Raw genomic sequence first — 22618 nt, 5'->3', positions numbered from 1 at the left:
AGGAATGGCTGATGGACCAGGCAGTTGTGCTGCCATGCAGAGGTTCTTAGGCTGGAGGACTGAGCAGGCAGGACTGTCAGAGAAATGCAGAGTCCTGGGAAGGACTAACCAAGGGGTCAGTACCCACAGGGACCAGGCAGCTGGAAAGCAGATGTGCACAGAAGGACCTCAAGGTCCTGGCAGACAAAAAGCTGAGCATAAGCCAGCCAGGCACTGGTGTACCAAGGGTGGGAAGCAGCATCCTGGGCTGCAGGATCAAATGAATTGAGGGAAGTGACCCTTTTCCTCTGCTCGAGCTCTCTACTGGAGAACTTCATCCAGTTCTGGGCCTCCACAAGTACAAGAAACATGGAATTACTGAATCCAGGATGGGGCCACAAACATGGAGAAACTGAGCCTTCTTCTGCAAAAGGAGAACTGGGACGATTTGGTTTGTTGAAAAAGCTCGAGGTCATCTCATCAATGTGTATAAATACCTGTTGTGAGGGAATAAAGAGGGAGCTGACTCTTCTCAGTCAGCCACTGACTGGACAAGAGACAATGGGCACAAATTAAAACTGAATTTATCTAAACATAATGAAAACTTATTTTACTGTGAGGGTGATAAAACAACAGAACAGAAATCAGGGAGGTTATGGAGTCTTCATCTGTGGAGATACCAAAATCCAGCTGGTCTTGGGCAATGTGCTCTAGCTGTCCCTGCTTGAGCAAGGGGCTTTGACTTGATCATCTCTAGAGGTCCCTCACAGTATCATTCTGTGATACTAACAGCAAATTCTAGATTTTTTTTTTCCTCCTCAGCAGTGAATTATGGACTGCTAGCACAAATCAGAACAGCATGCTTAGAGAAGGCCTTATTTGTTTCTCTAACTCTGTTGCTAAATACCTGGACATCTGCTGCCCTGATTTTCTGTATGCTGTTTCCAGTGCACTGCCACCAAGTGCAGTCTGGATGTTCCTGCTCTTGTATTCACTCACCTGGCTGCCTCTGTGGTTTCAGAAGGCACCTTCTCTTCCCACTTCAGCATTATGTACTGTTCACAGCAACACTTGCATACAGCTGAAGAGGAAGATTTTCAAAGAATACACTGCAAAGAGAGACAAAGGTTTTAAAAATAACCTTTATTTAGGCTTCTTCGTGTAGTTATTAGTGGGATTTACAGTTGATGCGCTGGGATGAGGGATTCTCCATTGTATTTAACAACTTGTAATCACACAAAAGCCACAGATTTTCCTTAATTCCCTTTAATATAACCTGAGGGGAGCACCTCTGCTCTTTTTCAGAAGGGAGTTAGCTTCTCTCTCTAAGAAGTAAGCTTTTCTTTCTGTGTTTTTGAGTCTCCTGGAGCTTGCAGGGGCTTGTATCCCTGTGAAATAGAATGGAAGAGTTAAATCCTTTATGTGCAAGTAAAAATGGTCCCTCAGGAAACTTAGACCAGGTCCTTCTGCAGCTGAAACCTGTGGGGCTGTGTCTGCTGCACCCTCTGCTGTTGGTAGAGCTCACAGTACCCACATGGCTTCGTGCACTCCTGTTCCTAATGTGTGTGGCCAGTCTGCTTGTGCAGGAAGCCTCACTGACCTGGCTGGCACTGAGGAAGCAGATCCCGTGCATATGGCAGGGCTGTTCCACCATTTTGTGACATTTCACAGGTCACTGCAGCTCACTGTGTCTCCCAAACTGGTTTTGTTTGTCCATCTGACCAAACCAGGCTCACTGGTTTGTGTACTCAGGTACCAGAACTAGGCTGCCCCATTCTGAAGACTGAGGCTGTTTTATATTCAGCCTATGTTAGAGTTCTTGATTCTCTTATAAAAGTCTTTTTCCATTCTGATGACAGGGGTTTTTTAAATTATCACCCTAATAAAATTTGGACTGTAACCTCTAACTCTTGGTTTTAAGCACAGAGGGTCACACTCAGTGTTGCTGTGGATACCCATCCTGCCAGTTCTATTCAGCTGCTGATTTTTGTGTTCAGGGAGAAACCCTTCATACCCAACTGTGTGCAGCTCGGCCATGGCCTGAATGTGCAGGTGACCTGACCCTGCAGTACGAGTAAAGAATATCATAGCAGTTTCTAGTTGCTTGGGAGTTCATAATACAAAGCCATAGAACTAAAGTGAATGTAATGTTCATAAGGACAAAAGAGTATTTTCTGTGCTCTGCACGGGCAGTATCCCTTAAGGCCATAGGCTTTTCAGAAGTGATAGTGATTTGTCTAATGCCATTATTGCTGGGCAGTACTGTGTTATTTTAGCATGCTTATCCCCTGTGTATGTCGGGACACTGAACAGGCACAGCAGTCTCAATTATTTCTGAGCTGCCTTGTCTTCTGAGCGTGAGTGACTCTGAGTCAACACTGAGCTCCTCTGTGGCCATTGTTTGTAGCCTGTGCTGTGTTGTGTCACCTCCTTGGAGAGGCTGGGAGGGCTGCTGTGCCTGTTCTCGGTCACAGGGAACTGGGAATAATTCCAAGGAAGCCAGTGGGGTCACAGTAATGTACAAGTGGGGGAAACTGGGTCCTCACGTGGGAGTGTTGTTTTAGAGGGATGATATTTTAACTTTTGCTCAGGTTTGTAGCCTACAGGGACAAGCTGCTTACTAGTTGTACGCTTATTTCTATGTACTTGTCCAGGCTTAAAACTTGTCCTTCTTCTTAAAGTGAATCTTTTAATTGAACCTCCTTAAATTTTCTGATCCTTCTTGATAAATGTGTGGGGCCAAGAAACAAAATCATTTCTAGACTAGAAAGCAGTCAGAGAAAAAGCACAGGGCATGAGACTTGATTGACTTCTAGAAAATTCATCTACTCTTTTCTTTATTGTGGCTCTGGCCTTGAACCAGCGTTTGTGGGAAGCCTAATTTAAGCATTTTATTCTAATACTAAGAAAATACAGTCTGATTAAAGGCAGGGCCCTTTCCTGTGTAGGGAAATGGTGGAATAAAAGATGCTGAAGATCTGTGCCTGCACATTTGTTCTACCTGATTGATAGTTAACACATACAGGGAGTTGTACACTCTGGTAACCCTTGAGAACAGCTAGTTCTGGAATATGGTCTTCTACAGGCAGACCTTTAGCACTTCAGTGTCATTGTCTGCAGCAGCAGCTATTACAATAAGCCAGGTTTGTATAGCTCTAAGCTGCTGCTGAAGAAAACTGATCTGCAATTTCCTAAAACAGATGAGCCTTTGCATTGACTTCAAAAGGCTTTAGATCAGACCCATGGAATCGTTCCAGAAGAGAAAAATTCACTGTGAGATCTTCCAGCAGCCCAGGCTGGAGTTGTTGCATAGAAATCCTGGAGTAGAAGTATGACACAAAGATGTGTTTTGACAGCACAGGTCTCATCCTTTTATAATCACTGGTTCCTGCCTGAGTTTGAAATTGATGTCATATTTCAGGACATACCTAGCCTCAGCCACTGTAGTATGAATTCCATGTGATGAAACTGGGTATCAGAAGGTGGGTTGTAATGTCCCAGTTTATCTAACCACCTTCCTTTTGCAAGGAAATTAAATTCACTTTATTTTCTTTCTCTTTATTGTGGAGGCACAGCTGACCATGCTCTGTAGGTATTGCATTGTTTCTCGTACCTAAAATTAATGAGGTGCTTGGGCCTTTTTGTGTTTTGAATACGATGCCCTGCTTTCCTCTCTTTGTAGGGAACATAGTGAACCAGCTGTAGGGTACTTTATGAGCAGACAGCTCCTGTTCTTCTCGGTGTAGGAGTCAATAAATCCTTTCAGCTCCATGCTGTGACCGTAGCCATTATTCTCAAATTAAAGGAAATACTTTTTAAAGTTTGTTCAGTTTGGAGTTTTTTTTTAATATGCCTGTCTCTGCTCATTAAAATCATAATAGTCTCATTTTTCTTATCTTTTATTCTGTTACTCTTTTGCCATGATTTTCCTGTTTGTAAGTGAGAATTCAGTTTCCAGATGGTCTTTCTTTCCATTGTCTAATCCAGAGACTCGGAGTTTCTCATATCCAGTATAATTAAGAAAATGTGCTGTTTCCTACACTTTTTGCAGTCACCATGTGCTTGCAGGTCGGGACTGGTCACAGGATCTGTTGTCTTTTAGTCGGAAGAAAGGAGAGAATAAGGTACACAGAAGGAAACTGTGCAGCTGGCAGGTGAACTGCAGGGCAAACGGGTAAAACTATGGAGGGTATTACTGGAGGAGGCATAAGGAACTAGAGTCAGTGGGGATAGAGGTGTGGGAAGGAATTGCAGGTGTTATGACACTGGAGGAGAGTGGAAGTAGGATGTCCTTAGATGTGGTGAGTTAGGAATGGAGGAGGATCCAGAGTTTTGTGGTGGATAATGAAATAAAATTCAGGGTGTGGATCTACAAGTGGTCAGCCTCTTTTAGTTCTACTGCATACAGAGCAATTTGTCCTTGGAAAAATACCAGTATCTGTAGAGCAATGTATGCAGTGGCTATCCAATGCATTTCTCCTCTGCCTGTGTATGGGCCACACCCCACTGCTACCAGCAAGCCCTGGAATTCCTGGGAGCTGCCTGTGCCCGTGGCTTGCTGTTTGGCCCCTTGTCCAAAGCATGGGTACAAGAGTGTGGTTAATCCAATCACTTCTTGAGCCCTTAGTGAAGGGCAGCATATCGGCACTCAGTGAAAATCCTGTTAGGAATCTGTCAGAGGGTGATTAAGAGATGTCAGAGGGCAGAGTAAGCTGTATCAGCACTGAGCTGGGTAGATGAAGTGTTCTGTGGTGAGCCTAATCTTGTGAAGAGCATGACCTCTGCTGTATAAAGGTTTTCCGTGGTAACCCCCCTTTTTAATTAGATTTTTAATATACATATAACCTAGCTGAAACAATCTTGGTTGATAGGAGGGTCAAAAGGGTGTGAAGACTTCCTGATGGAGCGTGGAAAGGCGTGGTAAAGAAGAGGAGATGTAAGAAATTAGCATAGAAAATGGGATTAACATCAGCTAAAAGTACATGTGAAGAGCAGTTTATCTGCTGTTTCCCCTCCTCCCTCCTCACCCTCTCTTTCTCTGCTGCTCACTGTTCCCTCCTTATAAGTGCATCAGTGCTTCTCAATACATCACTGGACCAAGTGGGGATGTTGTGGCTCATTACCCAGATGTTGCCTAATTACAGGAACATGTTTTCCAAAAGATATCATAGGCAGGATAGACAGACTTCTGCTGGCTTCCTTCTATACCTGAAAATGGCTGTCTTTGGTCATCTCCTGACAAAGGATTAATGAGGTCTGAAGGGGAACACGGCTCTCATCATTCCTCAAGAAGAGCTTTACAAGTAGATGTACAGCTCTTGGAAAGAGGGGGAAAAAAAGACTTCTGACTAGGAGAGTTGTGAGTGAAAGCAGAGTTTTCCCAGTACCCATCCAGTGATGAAAAAGAGTTGGGCTTTTTTTCCTTGTGCCTCAGTGGAAAGATCTGTTGTATTTTAATTTGTCTTTAGAATTTGAAAACGATGAAACCACTCTTCTGTTTCCCTGTGTGCAGGGGGTGGGTGTGCTTCCCTGACACTTTCAGATGTTCACATTGGAAGCTGAAGTCTGCACTTCTCCCGTGGCAGCAAAGCTTCGTCTCCCGAGTGTTTTTATACAGGAACAATTCTTGATCTGAAATGGGAACTCAGCCCACAGACATCACAAGCTGCTGGTAGATCCCAGAGGACTTCAAGAGTTTGTTAGAGTTGCTGATGAAATTGTGGTCTTTTGCTAAAGCAGCATCGGTGTGATGATGAAAGTTCGTGTCCTGGTTCCCTGAGGGAGCCTCTTTAGATTTGTGGGTGTGTCTGGAGAGATGGGAAAGAGAGCCCACCGAAAGGGCTCAACACTCACATTCTTTGCTATATTCAGGGGGCATAAAGGTTTTCTGAGGAGTATTGATTTATGAAATATTGCAAGAAAGAGACCAAGATAGAAATCAATAGAGGTGATGTTGGTTCTGTGTGTTTTGATCCTGCTGAGCTTGGAGGATGATCCTACCATAATCTCTGAGGCATCCAGTGTAAAACCTGCTCCTGCTGAGCTGCTGTGTGTGTATGTGTGTATATATATATCTGTACGTGTTTGTGTCTCTTGTTCCTTAATATCAGGCATGTGGATCCAATCACATCTGAGCTGGTGCATTGTTCTCCCCAGTCTCCGAGCTTAGGAGTGTGTCCCTCTGGCTGCCTGAGCCAGCAGACGTTTGACAGTGCTCGTAGCTCAGGACAGCAAATCCTTGCTGTGGCAATTCAGTGTGCAGCTCCCCTGTGCTCTGAGCTGAGGCACGGGCATCTCAGCACTGAGGAACCTCTCCTTCCGTGCTCCTGCTGAGCATTTGAACTCTGGCTTTAGTCCTACCATAATTACAGTTTATGCAGTTTAAAAACAGTTAATGCATGAGCCCTCAGAACAGCCTTTAAGCACTAGATTATCTCTGTAGAAGAGCCCACGGTCAAAATATTTCATTACCAACCTGGGTAGCTCTATCCTCATCCTTTTAGATTTCTAGATTTCTCCTATACCTCCTTTTGCCATTATGCAATTATAAATTGATACCATGTAATTTGCCTGTCACTTGATATAAGTCTCTGTTTATTTTAAATGCAATAATTAGAGATAACAATCGCTATAGGAAAATAAACATCTCTTCAATGAGAAGACTGAGTAATTAAGGGCAATTATTGGTTTCTCTAAGTAGGATGCTCAGTAACAAAGTTCTTTCCAGTACAGCTAAGAGTAGTATAAGATGTGCATCACTGGAGACCAGAAATCTGTGCTCTAAAAGAGTTGGGATGTGAAATGGAAGCTAATAATAAGAAATTATCTAGAGGTTTCATTCCAGATTGTATTTAGAATGCAGTTTTCCTGGTTGTAATATGTAAAACTTGGATAGGATTTATATCCCTTTCCAGCATTCTTTGTAAGGATTAATCAGTTAATCCTTCTACAACCCTTGCAAGGTAAGTAAGTGTTATTATCCTTATTTTACGGCTATGGAAATCATGTTGCTGTGGGCCAAATTTTAATCCATTTTCCACTGTTGCAGATCTAAAGCAACTTCACTGCAGTCAGCAGAGTTAGACACTGTAACTGAACTGATTTAACCCTAATTGAAACTGCAGTGTTTGTGAAGATAACTGTGGAGAATAAAGAGGAGGAATATTACATTTTAAGATTGTCCTCTACCCTGCTTGAGATGTATTAATGCTTTTGATTGCTGTAAGGGTTGATTTTCTGGACTGGCATCCTTGAGATTTTGCAGGTCTTGCAAATGTTAGTGCATGTAGTTTTCAGGAATGAGCATCCATAAATTCTTTGTAATTTTTACAACACCAACCTTCAATTTGTGGGGATAAATTAAATTATTTGTATTAAAGAGCATGTGTACAAAGTCCATGTGCAGCAATAATATATACACATCAGTCTTTTTGAAAAACAGTGTACTTGAGCTTGTCTGCCTAGAAGTTTTGTTCCTCTTCTAATCCAGATAGTTTGCTGCCAGTACTTGAGCCCTGAAGTAAACCACAAATGTTTGTGTTTTGCAGTGCCTAGATTAAATTTTGCAGAGAGTTCACTGACTTGAATTAATTGGCAATTAGCTAACTCATGTTAAAAGAGGAGTGATATTTCTCTCTAGACATTCCTTTAATTGCTCATCCAGCCAAAATAGACACTTCTGGCCAGACCAGGGCTTTCCTCTCAGATTTTTTAAGGTTTTTGACTATGAACTCTGAAGTGAAGAGGCAGCAACATGTGTGTGCAGATGATCTTCTGAAATCAGTGTTTAGTTTTCCTACTGCAGAAATTTATTTTAGGTTGGTTTTATTTTAAAAGAAAACAAAAGACTTCCATTTACCAGTGGGAAAAAATCATATGTGTTAAATATAGCAAGTGTACCTTTACTTCTTCAGTTGTTATTTGTCTCATGGTTAAAAGTCAGGATATCAAGTTACTTGTGTTTAACATTTCTGAAAGACTGGAAACATCATCGACCATGAATATACTATAAGTGCTGCATTTAAACAACAGTGGTGTTTCATTATTTATTACTCTCTAGCTCAGAACAATCATTTGTTTCAGATTGGTGACTTAGGCAGACTTCAGGTTTGCATAGTACTGAAAACATTCTTTCTTGTTCCTAAAATGTTTCTTTCTCTAATGAAAAGTTGTAATAACAGGATCATTAGTAAGATGCTACTGTTTACACAACTGTAAAATGCATATCAAATAGCACTAGCTCCGAACTCTTAATGCTTTATTCAGTCTCTTCTAGAGAAAATTGCTGCACAAAATGCAAGGCAAAAGTAAATGAGTCTCTTCTGAAATCCTGTCGTTGGCTGAAAAGTCCTGGAGGTGATTGCCAGTTACAATATCAGCCACTTGCTGTGGGCATGGATTCACAGTGAATAAGTTGTCTCAGCTGGAGGGAAGCTTTTGTTTCTCCATCCCCACAGAACATTCTTCTTGGGTAAAAGAGGAATCTTCTCTCTGTACTGCTTCAGGATGGGCTGTCCACTTTTCCAGCTGATTTAATCTGTCCCTTGCTCATCACATAAGCTCCTGTCTTTTTCAAAAACTGGTTGTGTATCTGTAAGCACCCACAGAGTGGGAGTTTGCCAGCAAAAAAGTGCACAGGCATGGTTATTAGCAGGTCACTGCTGCATTTGGTTGTGTCAGGCTTGTACACTTCCCTTTGCTCTTCTTCCTTCAGTGGCATCTTCGTGTCATCTGGGAGTTCTCATGCTCATTGGTTTCCAAATTGTGGCTTTTAGTTGTGATGAAAAGACAGCGTTAACTTACACATCCCCTTGCTTTCCAGAGTGTTCATGTTTTCTTCTTTACTCCCCAAACTGCTGTTATAGGGCTGGTTCTGATGCAGTTCAGTGGCTAAGATCAAAAGCAGCCCGATGTTTGCAGTTCATTGGATGCAAAAACTGATTTGAAAGCCCCAGGATATCAGTGTCCAGAGTCCCCAGGAATGACCTATAGATGGAGATCTGAGGTGTGCCTGAAGCAGTGAGCATGTGACAGCTGTGTGGGTGGTGGAGGGAAACTTCAAGCAGTTGATTCCCACAGCATCTTAGATTTTCTGTCAGGACAGACCAGAGTTAACTTTAGCAGTCACAAAGGTTACTTGCTTGCATTTGAGGGGTTAATTGCTCATGAAGTGGAGAAGTTCAAGCTCTATTTGTTGCCTGGCAGACTTGCTGTAAGACAAGCCAGTCAAAATATCCTTGCAGCAGCAGCAGCTGTGTTTGTTTTCCTTTGCAGAAGACACACATACCTGTGCTGGCCTGACTGTGTAGATAAGCTTTGCAAATAAGTACCTAAGTTATTGACACATTTGTATTGGAGAAGGATTTATATGTTTTTGAAGTGCTTATTAACAGCTGCATGTACAGAAGAGGGAAAAAATGGAAGATGCTCTACCTCTTCCACAACCCTGTAAACACACCTTGGGCACTTGTTTCCAAGCAGGCATTTCTGCCACTTCCATTATTTCAGTTACAGCTCAGCAGTTTATTCATATAGTTGCTTCCCTCTAAGGTCTGTTATTATTTAGATAAATAATACATCTTGAATGGTTTGTGTCAGTGAAAGGGGTTCTTAAGAATCAGAAACCCACAGGATCTCAAATCCACATTTAAGTCATCTCTCAGTAGTTGCACAATTGACTGAAATTAGAAGACAGAAACAGAAGTCCTGAGGACAAACCCTTCCTGCCTCAGCTCAATTAGGCTTTCTTCTTAGGAGCAGGAGAAGAGGGTGTTATCCTATAGATAGACTTACCAACAGGGATTTTTATTTTTTTTTATTTCTGCTTAGGCTGGCATGCAAATGTCAAAAGGAAGTGGCCAGGGGAGAAGGGAGGAAGCAAGGCATAGTGACATGTTTTATTTTTATCCTAAAATTACATTCAGTGAATTTAGTACAGTAAAAAGTGCTGTCTTGGGTTGTTCAGAGGGTTGTCTAAAATTTCTATCTCCACAAAACAGACAGCAATGACAGTGCATTTCTTTTCTTGATTTTTAAAATGCAAATCAGGAGAAGAGGAAAGATCCATTAAATCTCACATATGTTTTCTCATTCTGCCCTTTGATACCATGGCATAAATCAAGAATGATTTCTTGAGGTCAATGAAATTAATTCAATATAAAATCAGTGTGGTTCGGTACCAGTTTTATTTTTGCAAAGTGTTTGGTGTCTTCTCACAGTTCGTTAACTTTTTATTGGAGTAAACAGAATGGTTTAATCTTAATTTTTGAATTTTTGTGGTAGGTTAATAGCTACAAGGACAGAGGACACTGTGAAGCTTGCCTGCGCAGCATGACAGTGCCCCAGAAGTTCGTGGTTAAACCCTTCTAGGGCTCAATGAGAGGGTGCTTCGGGGAGGAAAAAAGAAAAATAGTTTACAAATCAGCCACATTCAGTTGGGCAGATGTCTTGATTTAGGAGCAACAAGCTTTGAAATCAGACCCTGGTATATAGCTAGTGAGGAACCAGTTAGAGAGCAGTTGTTTCTCACCCTTGTGTCAATTATTACCTCTGAAAATAATTGGCCCATGCCACATTACAGTACAGCACAGTGCCACAGATGCTGGCAGTCTAGATATAAAGGACTGAGCTAGAAGTTCTGCTGAGATTTGAAAGTGTGACCAAGAGCAATGTAGAAAGTGCTGTCATTGTGCTGCAGGAGTGATGCAAGGCTGTGGTTTGTCCTGGAAGCAGGAAGGAAGCAATCGGCACAGATTGAACCAGCTCACTCTTTCAGCAGCGTGGTGCCAAGTAGCCTCTCTCCAAACACACAACAAAGCCAAAGGGAAGAAGCATCATAAGGCTGCAGGTGCTCTGAGCAGTCAACATAGAGCCAGAAGTGCTTTGGTTAATACTACAAATAAAATGTTTAAAAATCAGGCAGAAGAGTGAGTGTGGCTGGACATCACAGCATCTTGCCCCTGCTCTGTTTCTCGGTTGCTGCAGGCAGAGGACATGCTATTGCTGTACACAGTTTCTAATGGATTTGTCAGTGCACTGCATTCTTAATTTTTGTGACTTGTTTATGTCGTGGCTGAAAGTGAGGATGTCAGCGTTTAACCAGATGAAACTGAGAAATTATGGGACTAGAAATATCCAGAACATATGAGCATGCTATAAAAGAGGTGTAACTGGAAGCAAGTTGAGAGTTTATTTCTCCACATAATAGCCAGTGATTAATAACTCCAAATTTATGATTACCTGTGTAGCAAAAGGATGGACAAGTATCTGCAGAAGATTGCTGAAGTCCCTGATGAAATTAGTTCACTTAATTGGGCCTAGTTTGTAGTAAGGCAATAATCCATTTGTCCCTCAGTAAGACGTGTCAAGTTCTGTGTTTCACTGGACTGAAAATCTGCTGTGTTCAAATTCCACATAAAGCAACTTGTGTGGCTTTGTGGTTTGCATTAGGGGATGGGGTTGGTTTCTTAACTGCAACCTAGCCTAGGAGCTGGAAACAAAGTTAGTTCTTTTTTGTGCTGTTTGATGTCATTGTTTATAAATGCTCTGCAAAACACAGCAGGTCTTAGTGACACCGGGGACATGCCATTTCTTTTTCAGTTCAGTTATAACTGAATTAACCTAAATGGCAATTTGGCATGTAGTGTGTGGAGTGGGATGGTATCCAGCCCATCAGGTGTTGTGCTGTATGTGCATGTTAGACAAGAGTAAAACCTGAAGCAAACAAGGTCTCACTTGAATAACCTATGAAGTACAACTTTTGCAGCTACAAATTTTCTTAATGGCAGTAGAGTTGAGCTCAAGGGACCATCTTAAATTCATTTGTGGGAGATATCTCAGTGTACTTCATGTAAGTCACCAGACTTAGATGCAAGTTGTATGTTACTTCTTTCTTTTAAGTCTTGGTGTTCCATATTTTGATGATAGTTCAGACATCCTAATCCTGTCAGAGATATCAATATCCTCTTGCCAATATAATCAGTTAACAGCACTCTGTCTTATTGGAGGACAAGAATACAGTAAATAATAACAAACAAGAACTTAGAATTGTAGCAGCATATGCTGATGTTCCTCAACACCACAATGGAATTCATCACAGTACTAACTTTATCCAGCAGGGTATGTTAAAACAGTAAGGGAAGCCATAATTGTGTCTTTTTATTGTGATCATGGAAACTTTGGAAGGAGCAAGAGAAATCTAAAAGCCATGTCTACACTACAAACATTTGACCATCTAGTTTTGTTGATTTCCAAACTTCTGTTGATGTCAGGTGTCAGCAAAAGCCCTTAGCCCAGTGTGGTTCAATTGCCAGAACTTCTTATTGGCAGAACACATTTTGAGTGGTGAGAGCTGGGCTACAGTGCTTCAACAAAACCACAGTTTTAGTGGCAGAAACTGCAGGAGTATCAACGATGTTGATGGCTTCACTGCCAGGTGGTCACAGTGTGGGCTGAAGGGTCTTCTTTACTCACAAGACCTTTTCTGGCTGGAGAAGGTATTAATGGGAATTTGTTTGCATATAAGCTGCCAACAGCTGGATGGTGTTCTAAAAGGAAAAACTTCAACAACTAACCTCAACCTCTATTTTGCTTTGTCTCCTGCAGGGCTTGTGAAGTTGGGGGTTCACTGTGTCACGTGTCAGAAGGTCGCGATAAAAATTGTCAACAGAGAGAAGCTCAGTGAGTCGGTGCTAATGAAGGTAATTTTCTAATGGAAGATTTAAAAAAAAAAAAAGATTAAGTTCCTGACTCTGTGTCTTCTGTTCCATGCAAAATTAATATCTTTAATTATGTATAACAAACATCCCTGTCAGTACTAGGATTATGCAGAGCATAATAACAATAATTTAGTTATGGGGGAGGCGAGGGCAGCTGAAATGAAATGGGAGAATGCCTGTGCTTTGTGCACAAAATAAACACTCAGCTACAGAGTTGGTGCTTCTCTGCTGGGGCCAGTATATGTTGGGCACCTGACTTTCACCACTACAACAGTGTCATTGTGGTACATTGCAGGCTGAGGTGTAGAAATGTCAGTATGAAGAGATTTAACAGGGGCTAGTGGATCTGTTACTTGAATACTCCTACTGCTTGTTCTGCTGCAGGGCTTCTCTATCATCTGATGTGCCACTGTCCAAGACTGCTTAAAGCTTTTGTAATTCAGTTTACAATCCACAGAGCTGTGCCATTGGAAACCATCAAAGTGTTTGTCCCTATGGTCCCAATGAGTGTTGGTGTTCAGAAGAGTTTGGTTTGTTTTTTACCTAGCCTTGTGATTCTCCTCACATGAATGTCATTGATTGATCTTGGAAACCTAAAAATAAAATAAATGTATGCATAGCAGTTTATTCATGTGATTTGGTGATTAGAGAGGCTAAATTCAGCTTGATGGGGAGGAACACAACTGCACTGCAATCAACAGAATTCCGTCATGCTGTCACCTGCAAATTACGCTAACAGGTTTGCATGCAGCGTTGAGTTTATTGAGGTGACTTCCCTATATAAGTACACAGAGCTTCTCTATATAAACTCATTTTTACACTCCTGTTTCCCATATGGACTTCTGTGTCAGCTGTTTCCCAGCACAAGTAAGTATAGCAACTTTACTTAGAGCAGAAAGAAAATGGAGTGTAAGCTAATATGCAGTCAGTTAAACAAAAAATGTAAGTTTATATTTTTTTCAGACAAGGATTTTGAAAGTTTATACTCACTTGTAACATCTTCAGACTTTATCTTTCTGGAATTTCATTGATGTATTCCCTCTCCTGCAGTCCTGTGGATTCAAACAGACTTATAATATATACCAAAAGTTAGAAAGTGAAATAGGTAAGAAAACTGTGTGTAAATGGTAAAATCTGAATGGACACTAAGTACTGAATATATCCCAGAACAAAGTAATAGGAATATTTTTGAAAAACTTGAGCATTTTGTTTGGTGAGAGAAACTGTCTGGTATTTATAGGAAACACTTGATTTACCTCACTGCTTTTCAGAGTAGGAGTCAGATCACTTGGCATAGCAAAGCGATCTCTCTGCTTTAGCTGTGTCGCATTATCTCAGTTGTAGTATGAAATCTGAGAAGTGAAACGGTGTGTTAGCCCTTGTTTACACAGCCACATGCTGGAGCGTGCCACGTTTTCTGTAAGATTGTACAGCATCTTTCTCAGGAGGAAATTACACGTTGCATCAGAGTTCTCATTTTCAGACCCTTCTTTGTGAGATTTTTCTCTTTCAAGGATTCTGTTCTCGGTACTCAGGAGGTTGGAATAACAGATGGGACTGAAGTGGTTTGCCCAGTTCTTACATAAATTCAGTAACCAGATGTCTTTTCAGGAAAGCCCTGTGCCTGGTGGTCACAGACAGGGCCTGAGACTTCTAAGTGAATTTAGAATACTGTTAGCCAGTTTAATCCAGTCTGGCTGGAGGGGAGAAGTGCTTGCAGCTTTTGGCAATCCCAGTGTGACCATTGTGAAGCATCCAGCTGACAGCTTGCTGTGTGGAGCCAGCAGCCACAGGGACATAGCCAACAGTGAAGCCAAGTCATCGTGGTGTGGTGGCATTCCTACTTTGCAAGTCTTCCCACCAGCTTATCAGTTCCAGTGACTTTCTTTGCCAGTGGGCTATGCAGAGCAGCTCCCAGAGCCAAATGATTCAAGACCACAGCTACTCTTCCAAGCCAGGCCCAGATTGATGGATTTTGCTTTAATCCTTCCTTGTACAGAAAAGCTGGATCTGACAAACATGCACACCTGCCACATGAAGCTGTAACAGTGCAGTGCTGTGGCCATTTATCCTAGAGCATAAGGAAAAAGTCTGCTCACGGTCCTTTCAACATCTAAAGTGACAGGCAGAAGCATATACAGCCGGCTGCTTTCTTTGTCATCATTATTCTGTTTTGACTTGCTTCTTGTAGCCTCCATTTCTCCAGTGTTTTTGCAGTGTTTTATTCTGTATGTTCTGGGAACTGTCCCTTCTCTCTGCAGCTGCTCTTCATCTGAGCTGTGCAGAATTGAGAGGCATTTGGTAAAGTGCTTTCTAATCATAACGTTGTAGTATCGATATTTCTGGAGAGAAGAATTTGGAATGGAAGCAGCTGGTCTCAATTAGCAGAACTGCTGCTATGGAGATGCTACACGGGCAGGCACGATGCAGACAGGCTGCAGTAAATGTATCATCCAAGCACTCGCTGCCCTGTCAGGGGATGGGGCTGCTCAGTGCACACACAGCCTTTTGCTTTGTCATGCCGTGCCTTGCTAAACACAGGCTGGGGAGCTGTGTTCCTTTTCCTGCTCCAGCTTGGGCCTCTCTGGGATCCTGCCTTTGGGGCAAAGCTACATATGTAATTTCACAGCTGAGGGAAAAGGGTTGGATCTGTTCTTGCTCCTGCCTTCCCTCAGCTGGCAAAAGCTTCACTGGGTTTCTTCAGCAGAAGCCCCACTGATGTGGAGACCTGTGTCCCACAGTACTTCTAGCTTGCTCTAGCACAAATTGGCACGAAAGATTTCAGAAAGCATTGTGCTACACGGAGCATCTCGAGGTTGAAATATGGTTCATTAATTTCCCTGAATTACATCTGGATCACTGACCGGGAAATTAGGCCCAGAATAGCTGGGTTGTCTATAAAGCAGTAAGGTTTCCTGAGCAGACAGGTTCACTACTGATGGTTGCATTTTCAGTACCAGTACAAGCATTTGGAGTTTACAACTTCAGAATATAAAGGTTAAAGCAAATCTTTCCTCTGATATGGCAAAAGCTCATCTGGAAACACTGAGGTGTCTCATGGGATATACCTAGAAGAGTCCTTTCTCCTCTTTACTGTCTCACCAGTTGTCCTCCACTCCTGCCTTCCAAAGAATAAATAACAACAAAAAAACCTGCACTTTGGTGATCCATCAGACAAACCATTATTTGGACAGACAGTGGTAGTAGAAGCAATGGGAGCATAAAGGGTGAAGAATGACAAGGGGACAGCTGGCCTTGGTCTAATTACTTGAACATGCAGGCATCCTCAGAAAGCCACAGATGTCCCAGGCCTGATGACTGGAGCCCAGAGCTCCATATGTGTGCTTTGTGTCGGGGTGCCTTTTGTTTCTTCTGAGTCCTCCAGTGCTGGCCTTGAAGCAAGGCAGGTAGTTCCAGGGCGGGGGATGGGAAGAAAAGCAGTCCCAGTGCTGTGGAGCTCGGTTGTATCACAGCTGGTGGGTTTGGGGAGGCTGTCAGTTGGTTTGGTGTCCTGCAGGCTAATGAGCTCTGCTTCCAAAAAGTTCTGCACACAGTTCTCTCTGTTCTTAACCACAGCCGTCACTATTGGAGATCCCTGATTGCCTGAAATAATTGAGGATAGGAGGAAATAATTGAAGGGTAGGTAGGAGAATCCAGTGTCAGTTCCTCTGGGAACTGACAGGATAAACTTACAGAAGCATACTTGCAAACAACTACTGCTTTGCATGGTCTGTCCATCACCTCTTCCTTCTTCCCGAGCTTCTACTTCAGTAAGTGTTTGTTTATCTCTCTGCTACCTCATCCTATTTTAGAGTCTTTCCTTCCCTCTCCATTTTCTTTCCGTTGTTCTTTTGTCTTTTTTTTAAGACATTCATTCTTTATTCCCTTCCATTCTGTGACTTCTTCCTTTTTTCTGTTTTTCCTTCTTTTGCTACAGAAAGTCTTGTAATAGCTGTCATTGTTTGTTGCAAAAACTGCTGATATGCTGCATGTCTGGTTAAAATCCCTGTTCTTCAAGGAAGAAAGTTTAAAAATTGGCACAATTTAGAAAGTATCTGAGAGAATAAGAAAACAATCAGAGATCATGTTTTATAAGACTCAGGGGACTTAGTTTATTAAAGAGAAGGCTAAGACGTAGCTTAATCATGGTCTGTAAATACTGATAAGGAGGATAGGCATGTGATAACAGAGGATATTACAATCTTGGGTATAAAAAGCTGATTGGAAACTAATAGTTGTAAGCTGTAGGTAGATTACATGTAGAAAAACTAGGCCTGTTTAACCACTGGATGAAGTTACTATTTGGAACAAGCCACCCAAAGCTCTAGTGAGTTTTTTTCTCCTGAAAGACAATTAAACTTCATCTTGCACTGCAGTGTGTTTTTCTAAAAACTGAGATCCTAGTTCAACTTCAGATGCTGGACTTGAAGCAGGAAGTAGTTGGTTTCCTGATCCGTGCTATGCATTAGCTTTGATTAGATCAGTGCAAGAGCCTCTCTGGCCTGAAAATCCACGGAGCTGGGAATTGCAATCACACATTTGAAATCTGTGAGAAGTCCTATATCTCTGTCTGGGGCATAAAGAGATGCACTTGTGCAATGTGTCTGTAGAAGCAGAAATTGAGGGTCTCCCAAGTGAATTTAAAGAAGGCAATACTTGAGAACAGCAGCTTCTACTTGGAATACTTTATTTTCAATCTTTTACAAGAACAGACTATGATATTGGGTAACCTAGCAGTTCCTCAGCTGATGACTGCAGGCTGGTCTACAGAAATCATTACCAGAATATCAGAACAGTGTCAGGGAGAAGCAGAGTCTGTGGCAGAAGTGGACTGAAGCTGGTTCAAGTTCAGCTTTGATCACAACAAGGGCAGTTTCCCTAACACTAACAAAGCCAAACTCACTAACACCAAACCTCAATTCCACCAAATCAATATTTTTTCCTAATGTATTCTCTAGTGGCCTAATTGTTTTCCAGCTGCAGTATTTAGGAGTTTTGCTATTGATTGCAGTGGAAATGGTGTTAAGCTGCTGCTGAATCCCACTGAGTACCTCTACCATTGTGTATAAATGAACAAAAAGACAAGGCCATGGGATATCTTCAGTGAAATACATTTAAAACACTGTAGGATATTGGCATCCAAGATTTTGGAGGTGGTTATATTAAAAAATAGCAAATGGGAGGGAAAGTATTTCCAGTTATTAAAAAGAAGTACCAAGAAAGAGGTTTTAAAGAATTAATCAAACTTTCCAGGACTCCCTGACTAAGGAGCACTGTGCTAACTTGCTGACACTCATCTATTATTCTTCTGATTGGCTGGCATATTGCTGTGAGAAGAAAATAACCCAGAGGACCTTGTACTTATGGCAAAAAAAAAGATGAAAGGATAAAGGAAATTAAATCTCCCCAAAGCATGTACATGCTCATATATTTCACTTGCCATTGAACATGCAGGTTTCAATGTATAAATGAGTATATTCACGCTTACCCACTCTCATCCTCATTGTGGTTTATCTTTAACCTGGAGCATTACCACATGCTTGCCAGCTTTTAGCTCTGGAAGAGAGCAGATTAGAAGTGTGTGTGTGTGTGACATGCATAGGCACTGAGCAAACTGCAGGAATGATTGGCACCCATCAAAGACCAGGAGTGCACAAATGCACACTTAGCCTTGCCTCTGTGACCCTTGTTCATATTCTAGTAGCAGCCCAGTTGGCACAGCACAGCATCCTGTCTGCAAGTCTCTCTTCTGAGTTCAATGAGATAAAAAAGCACCTTGCAATATGAAAAATATGGGCAAAATGAAAGGGGCTTTTTTTTCCCCCCCTGGCTCCCTCCTGCTAGAGGGAGTTTGGGATTAGGGATCTGTTACTGAATGTATAATGCAGAGTGTTTTGTTTTAAACTGAAGCTGGTGGGGAGCACTGAAAGCCTGTTCACTTGTCATCTGTTTGAGCAGTTATAGAAGTTGGGTAATTGTGTTTTCCTTCAGACAATGACTCTCTGCCTCCACTTCCCACCACACATACAATGAACACAGTTTGAGGTATTCTTAAAGAAGGAAATCAAACGGGAATCACGAGCACATGATGTACCTGTCAGAGGAACAAACCTGTCAAGTGTGCATAGTGCCTTTTGCTTTCTAAAGTTACTATGATCAATTGAGGCATTTGGGCAAGCTATTAAAATAATTGGCTTTTTCTTCCACCCTGCTTTTGATTTGTATTACAGCAGTCTGGCTCAAACCTCTATTGTACCCAACACGTTCTACCCACAGCCTTGTGTGTGCAAACACGTAGACATAGCCAGTCTACCACCCTCATGTGCTGGCCTGGTCACACAGCAATAAATGTCCCTCATGAGCCCAGAGCAGAGCTAGCTGTACTCAAGGAGTGCTTTTTACATTCATTTCACTTGATCATAACCATATTGCCTAGATGGGAAGTAACTGCTCCTGGAGATGAGACATCTAAATGTGCACAGCATTCCAGTCTTCATCCACCTGTGAAGCTGCTGTCAATAATTAGCCTGTAAAATCCCTTTCTGTTCAGCTGTGACTGTTTGCACTGTAATTGCACTGTCCTTGCACTTGGGCTGAGACTGACCACAGTTTAACTTGGCATTGCTTTCCCTACTGAAGCTTCTGGGAATTCTCTACTTCCATTGCCAAAGCTTAGTTTTACCAAAAGATGTTGATTGGCTAAGGTGTTTTCTCTGAAATAACTTCATCTCAGTGAACTCCTGATACAGCAAAGTCTAGGTTTCTTTTGAACTCTCTCTGTATTTGTACAGGCTGTTGAGGAGTCCTCTTGGCTTTTTCCCCAGCAGAGACCCTGAAAGTCCTGCCAGTTCAGGGACTCCCAGTGCCTCTGAGCCCAACGTTATCATGCCAAGATGTTGGAAGCCTTGAGACAGGCTCCAAGAGTGCACAGCTTTGGGGCAGAGCCAGCATCCCCAGCTGGAAAGACGTGTCCCTACATCACATGTGGGACTGGTAGAAGGCACCGGGATTCTCAGCTGTTGTCAGGCATGAGGCTGATTTTTTTGGGGAAGGACAAACAGTAAGTTACCCTGACAGGCAAGGGGAACCCCAGGTGAAAAGACTTCTAACTCCATTTTACATTGGTTTGTATTTCACATTCCAGAATCTTGTCTGGAAGTCTTTTAATTCTTTTTTTTCTTTCCTCTTGGAAAGAGAACCAGTATGTCATCAGAACAGCTCTAGCAGTAATGGGACATAAATCCTTGAGTAGATTGACTGAGACCACAGTTGGTTCAGGTATTTAACTCTGCATCTATCATGCACAATAAACACCATAAATATCTGTAGACTGATCCATGCCAATTAAGGGACATAGTCCATTCCTGTATGTAGCAGGCAAACCATCTGAGTAACGACTTTGTTCAAAGATTATCTTAAATTTTTGCTGAAGCAACTGGATGGTGCCTTGTACACCAGCACTACCTTTCTGTAAGAAGCATTTCTTAGCACTGCTTAGTGTGTGAGTTTCCCAGCTCAAAAAAATGTGTCACTTAATGCATATTTAACTGGTACAACTGAGAGCCAAGGACTGGCATTGCACTGTCATTTAGGGGATACAGGCTCTTCCTGTTTGTTTTGCATGCTTCTATCCAACATGAACATTTTGCTGATCATTTGTTAAGTATAAACCAGGCCTCACTCAGTCTATTCCCTGCAGTTTGTGCTATTAAGTAGTTGGCACAAATTTAGGAAAAATCTGGAAAGGCTCAATCCCAGGGCAATTAACTGTTAGTTCCAGAGCTGTCAGATGGAGCTCAGTGCACTGTGCTGTGGGCTTGCTCTGCTGCTGTTAGAGCATGTTGATCTCTGCAGTGGTGAGTTTTTAGGTATTTGAACATTTCCTCTTTTACCAGGTGCTATTTTTGAACTTGCTGCCTTGCCTTCTGGCATCCTAACAGGCTGTATGCACAGCTAGCATGGATTTAACACATTGGTCTGTTCATGAACACTCCTGTAGCAATAAACCATTGTTTGCCTTCCCCTGCTGTGGATGCACACACCACACAGAGGAGACTCGTGAGTTTTAGTTCAGAATGGTGTTCCACGTCCAACTCCAAGAGAATTTTCCAGGTGTGCCAATACTGAGAGAGCCCAAGCCCAGCTCCCACACAGTGACAAAAATTGCAGTCGTGGCATGGTTGATTTTTCTCCAGTGTGGGAGCAGAAATTGGTGCTTTGTCAGAACACCTGGTATTCTTGAATCCTGTGGTGTAATGGAACATGTTGTGCTCAGCTGCCTGGGGAGGCAGCAGCAAAGGCTTTGTGTTGTCTGAGGGATAATGGAGATGTTACCTTAATTCTCTACAAACCATAGGGAAGGTGAGATTGAGTTTAATCTTGAACATGTGCATCTCTTGCAGTCTCTCAGCATGCAGCAATTGCTCAATAACATCTCTTCTGTAACATCATTCATTGTCCCTGGTGGAAACAGGGACTTTTAGAAGTAGCAGTAAATTCTGGGCTGCAGGCTGGCTTTTTCAAGAATGCTTGGTGAAAACTCAGTCAGGCAACCAAAATCATTACCCTTTCTGGAAATTTGGAACTGGTGCTCCAGATTATGCTAAAATGAACATATTCAAAGTCTGGTTTTGGAACATTTTGGTAAGGCAGGGGTGAATAGCTGTCAACACTCAAGAAGAAAGATCTGGCCTACAAAACAGGATCACTTGTTCCTGTTCCTGGCATATATACCATAGACACAAATATTCTTATACTGCAGCTCTCCCAGGTACCTCCTCTTCTGTACACTGAGTAGGAAACTTGTGAATAAATGTCACTAGTGCAAGGTGTAACACAACAGAGTGCAGCTCTGTAGGTTTGTTTTTTTCTACTTTTGGGTTTCCTTTTGGTCCAGGAGACAAACATTCTTTATCATCTCTAAGTTTCAAATGCAGCCATGGCTACAGGAAATAAATCATAACATTATGTATAGACCGTGTTTCATCTCAAGTCTATCCATAAGGAATTGGGCTGTTATTTTAGCTCATTCCTCCAGTTCCTAATAGGTTTTTTTACCCTTCTGTACAGCTCTATATATCAACTGTAACCAGGGCTAGAAGATCTAAAATGAAGAGAAGTCACCACAATATGCAGAAACCATTATAACAAATGTATCAGAAGATGGGGATTGGGTTACCAGTTTTCTTCATTGTACCTGAAGCAGATTTTCAGCAGTCATGATACAAACGTAGAATTCCTGATAGATTACATTTTACAGTGTTCTGGAAGTCTGGTTACACTGTCAGAAATCAGTCACCATGGATCCTTGGAATAGACTGGAATTTACTATTGCTCTGTGGTCAAAACTATTTTGTAGTCAAATTTCTTGATCTCTGTGTGTATAGATGGTCCTGCAGAAAGAACTTGCTGTCAATAGAGGGAAATTTCCTCCATCTGTAAAATACTTTAGCATAAAGTTCTTTTTTAGAGATCTTTCTTCTTATATTTCCTTCCTAATACCCTGAAATAAATCCCCTCAGTCTAATGTTCTTATCTCTTTTCTGTGATGAATTTCCTCTCTTCACTCCTGCTCCCTCAGCTGCCCCTGAATTTCCTTCCTAAATCCCTTCCGTCCTTTGCTAACCTCCTGTTGTCCCTCACTGTCCACTGCAGCATTTCCAAAGGAAAGAAGCTCACAGGAAGAGAGTACATATTATCCTCTAGGTATTATGGGTTCATTTTATCCTCGTTTCCATCTCTTAAATCAATCCCTGGTTTATCAAATCCAGAAAATATAAACATTTACTTAAGAACAAATGGGTAAGGTCACTGGACACAGCATGGCACACAGCTGTTCTCACAATCATTTGGGGTTGTGTTTTCACTTCCTTTTCCTCTAGGAGTGCAAGCTGTGAGTTTAGCAGCCACAGGGGAACTTGGAC

The 22618-nt window shown here is 42.0% G+C and overlaps 1 protein-coding gene across 11 annotated transcripts in view; it reads left to right on the top strand.

Annotated features, from left to right (window-relative positions):
* BRSK2 (BR serine/threonine kinase 2) overlaps window positions 1-22618 on the top strand; it is a 302919-nt gene that overhangs the window by 137750 nt on the left and 142551 nt on the right. For all 11 annotated transcript variants that reach the window (XM_088166686.1, XM_088166688.1, XM_088166685.1 and 8 more), the window contains exon 2: window positions 12583-12677. In XM_088166686.1, the coding sequence (XP_088022812.1) occupies window positions 12583-12677 (95 nt within the window). The remainder of the gene's footprint in view (window positions 1-12582; window positions 12678-22618) is intronic.

This window comes from Sturnus vulgaris, chromosome 6 (genome assembly GCF_052056855.1).
Source record: "Sturnus vulgaris isolate bStuVul1 chromosome 6, bStuVul1.hap1, whole genome shotgun sequence".
NCBI lineage: Eukaryota > Metazoa > Chordata > Aves > Passeriformes > Sturnidae > Sturnus > Sturnus vulgaris.
The sequence above is the reverse complement of the archived record's forward strand: the minus strand, read 5'-3'. Positions and strand labels throughout refer to the sequence as shown.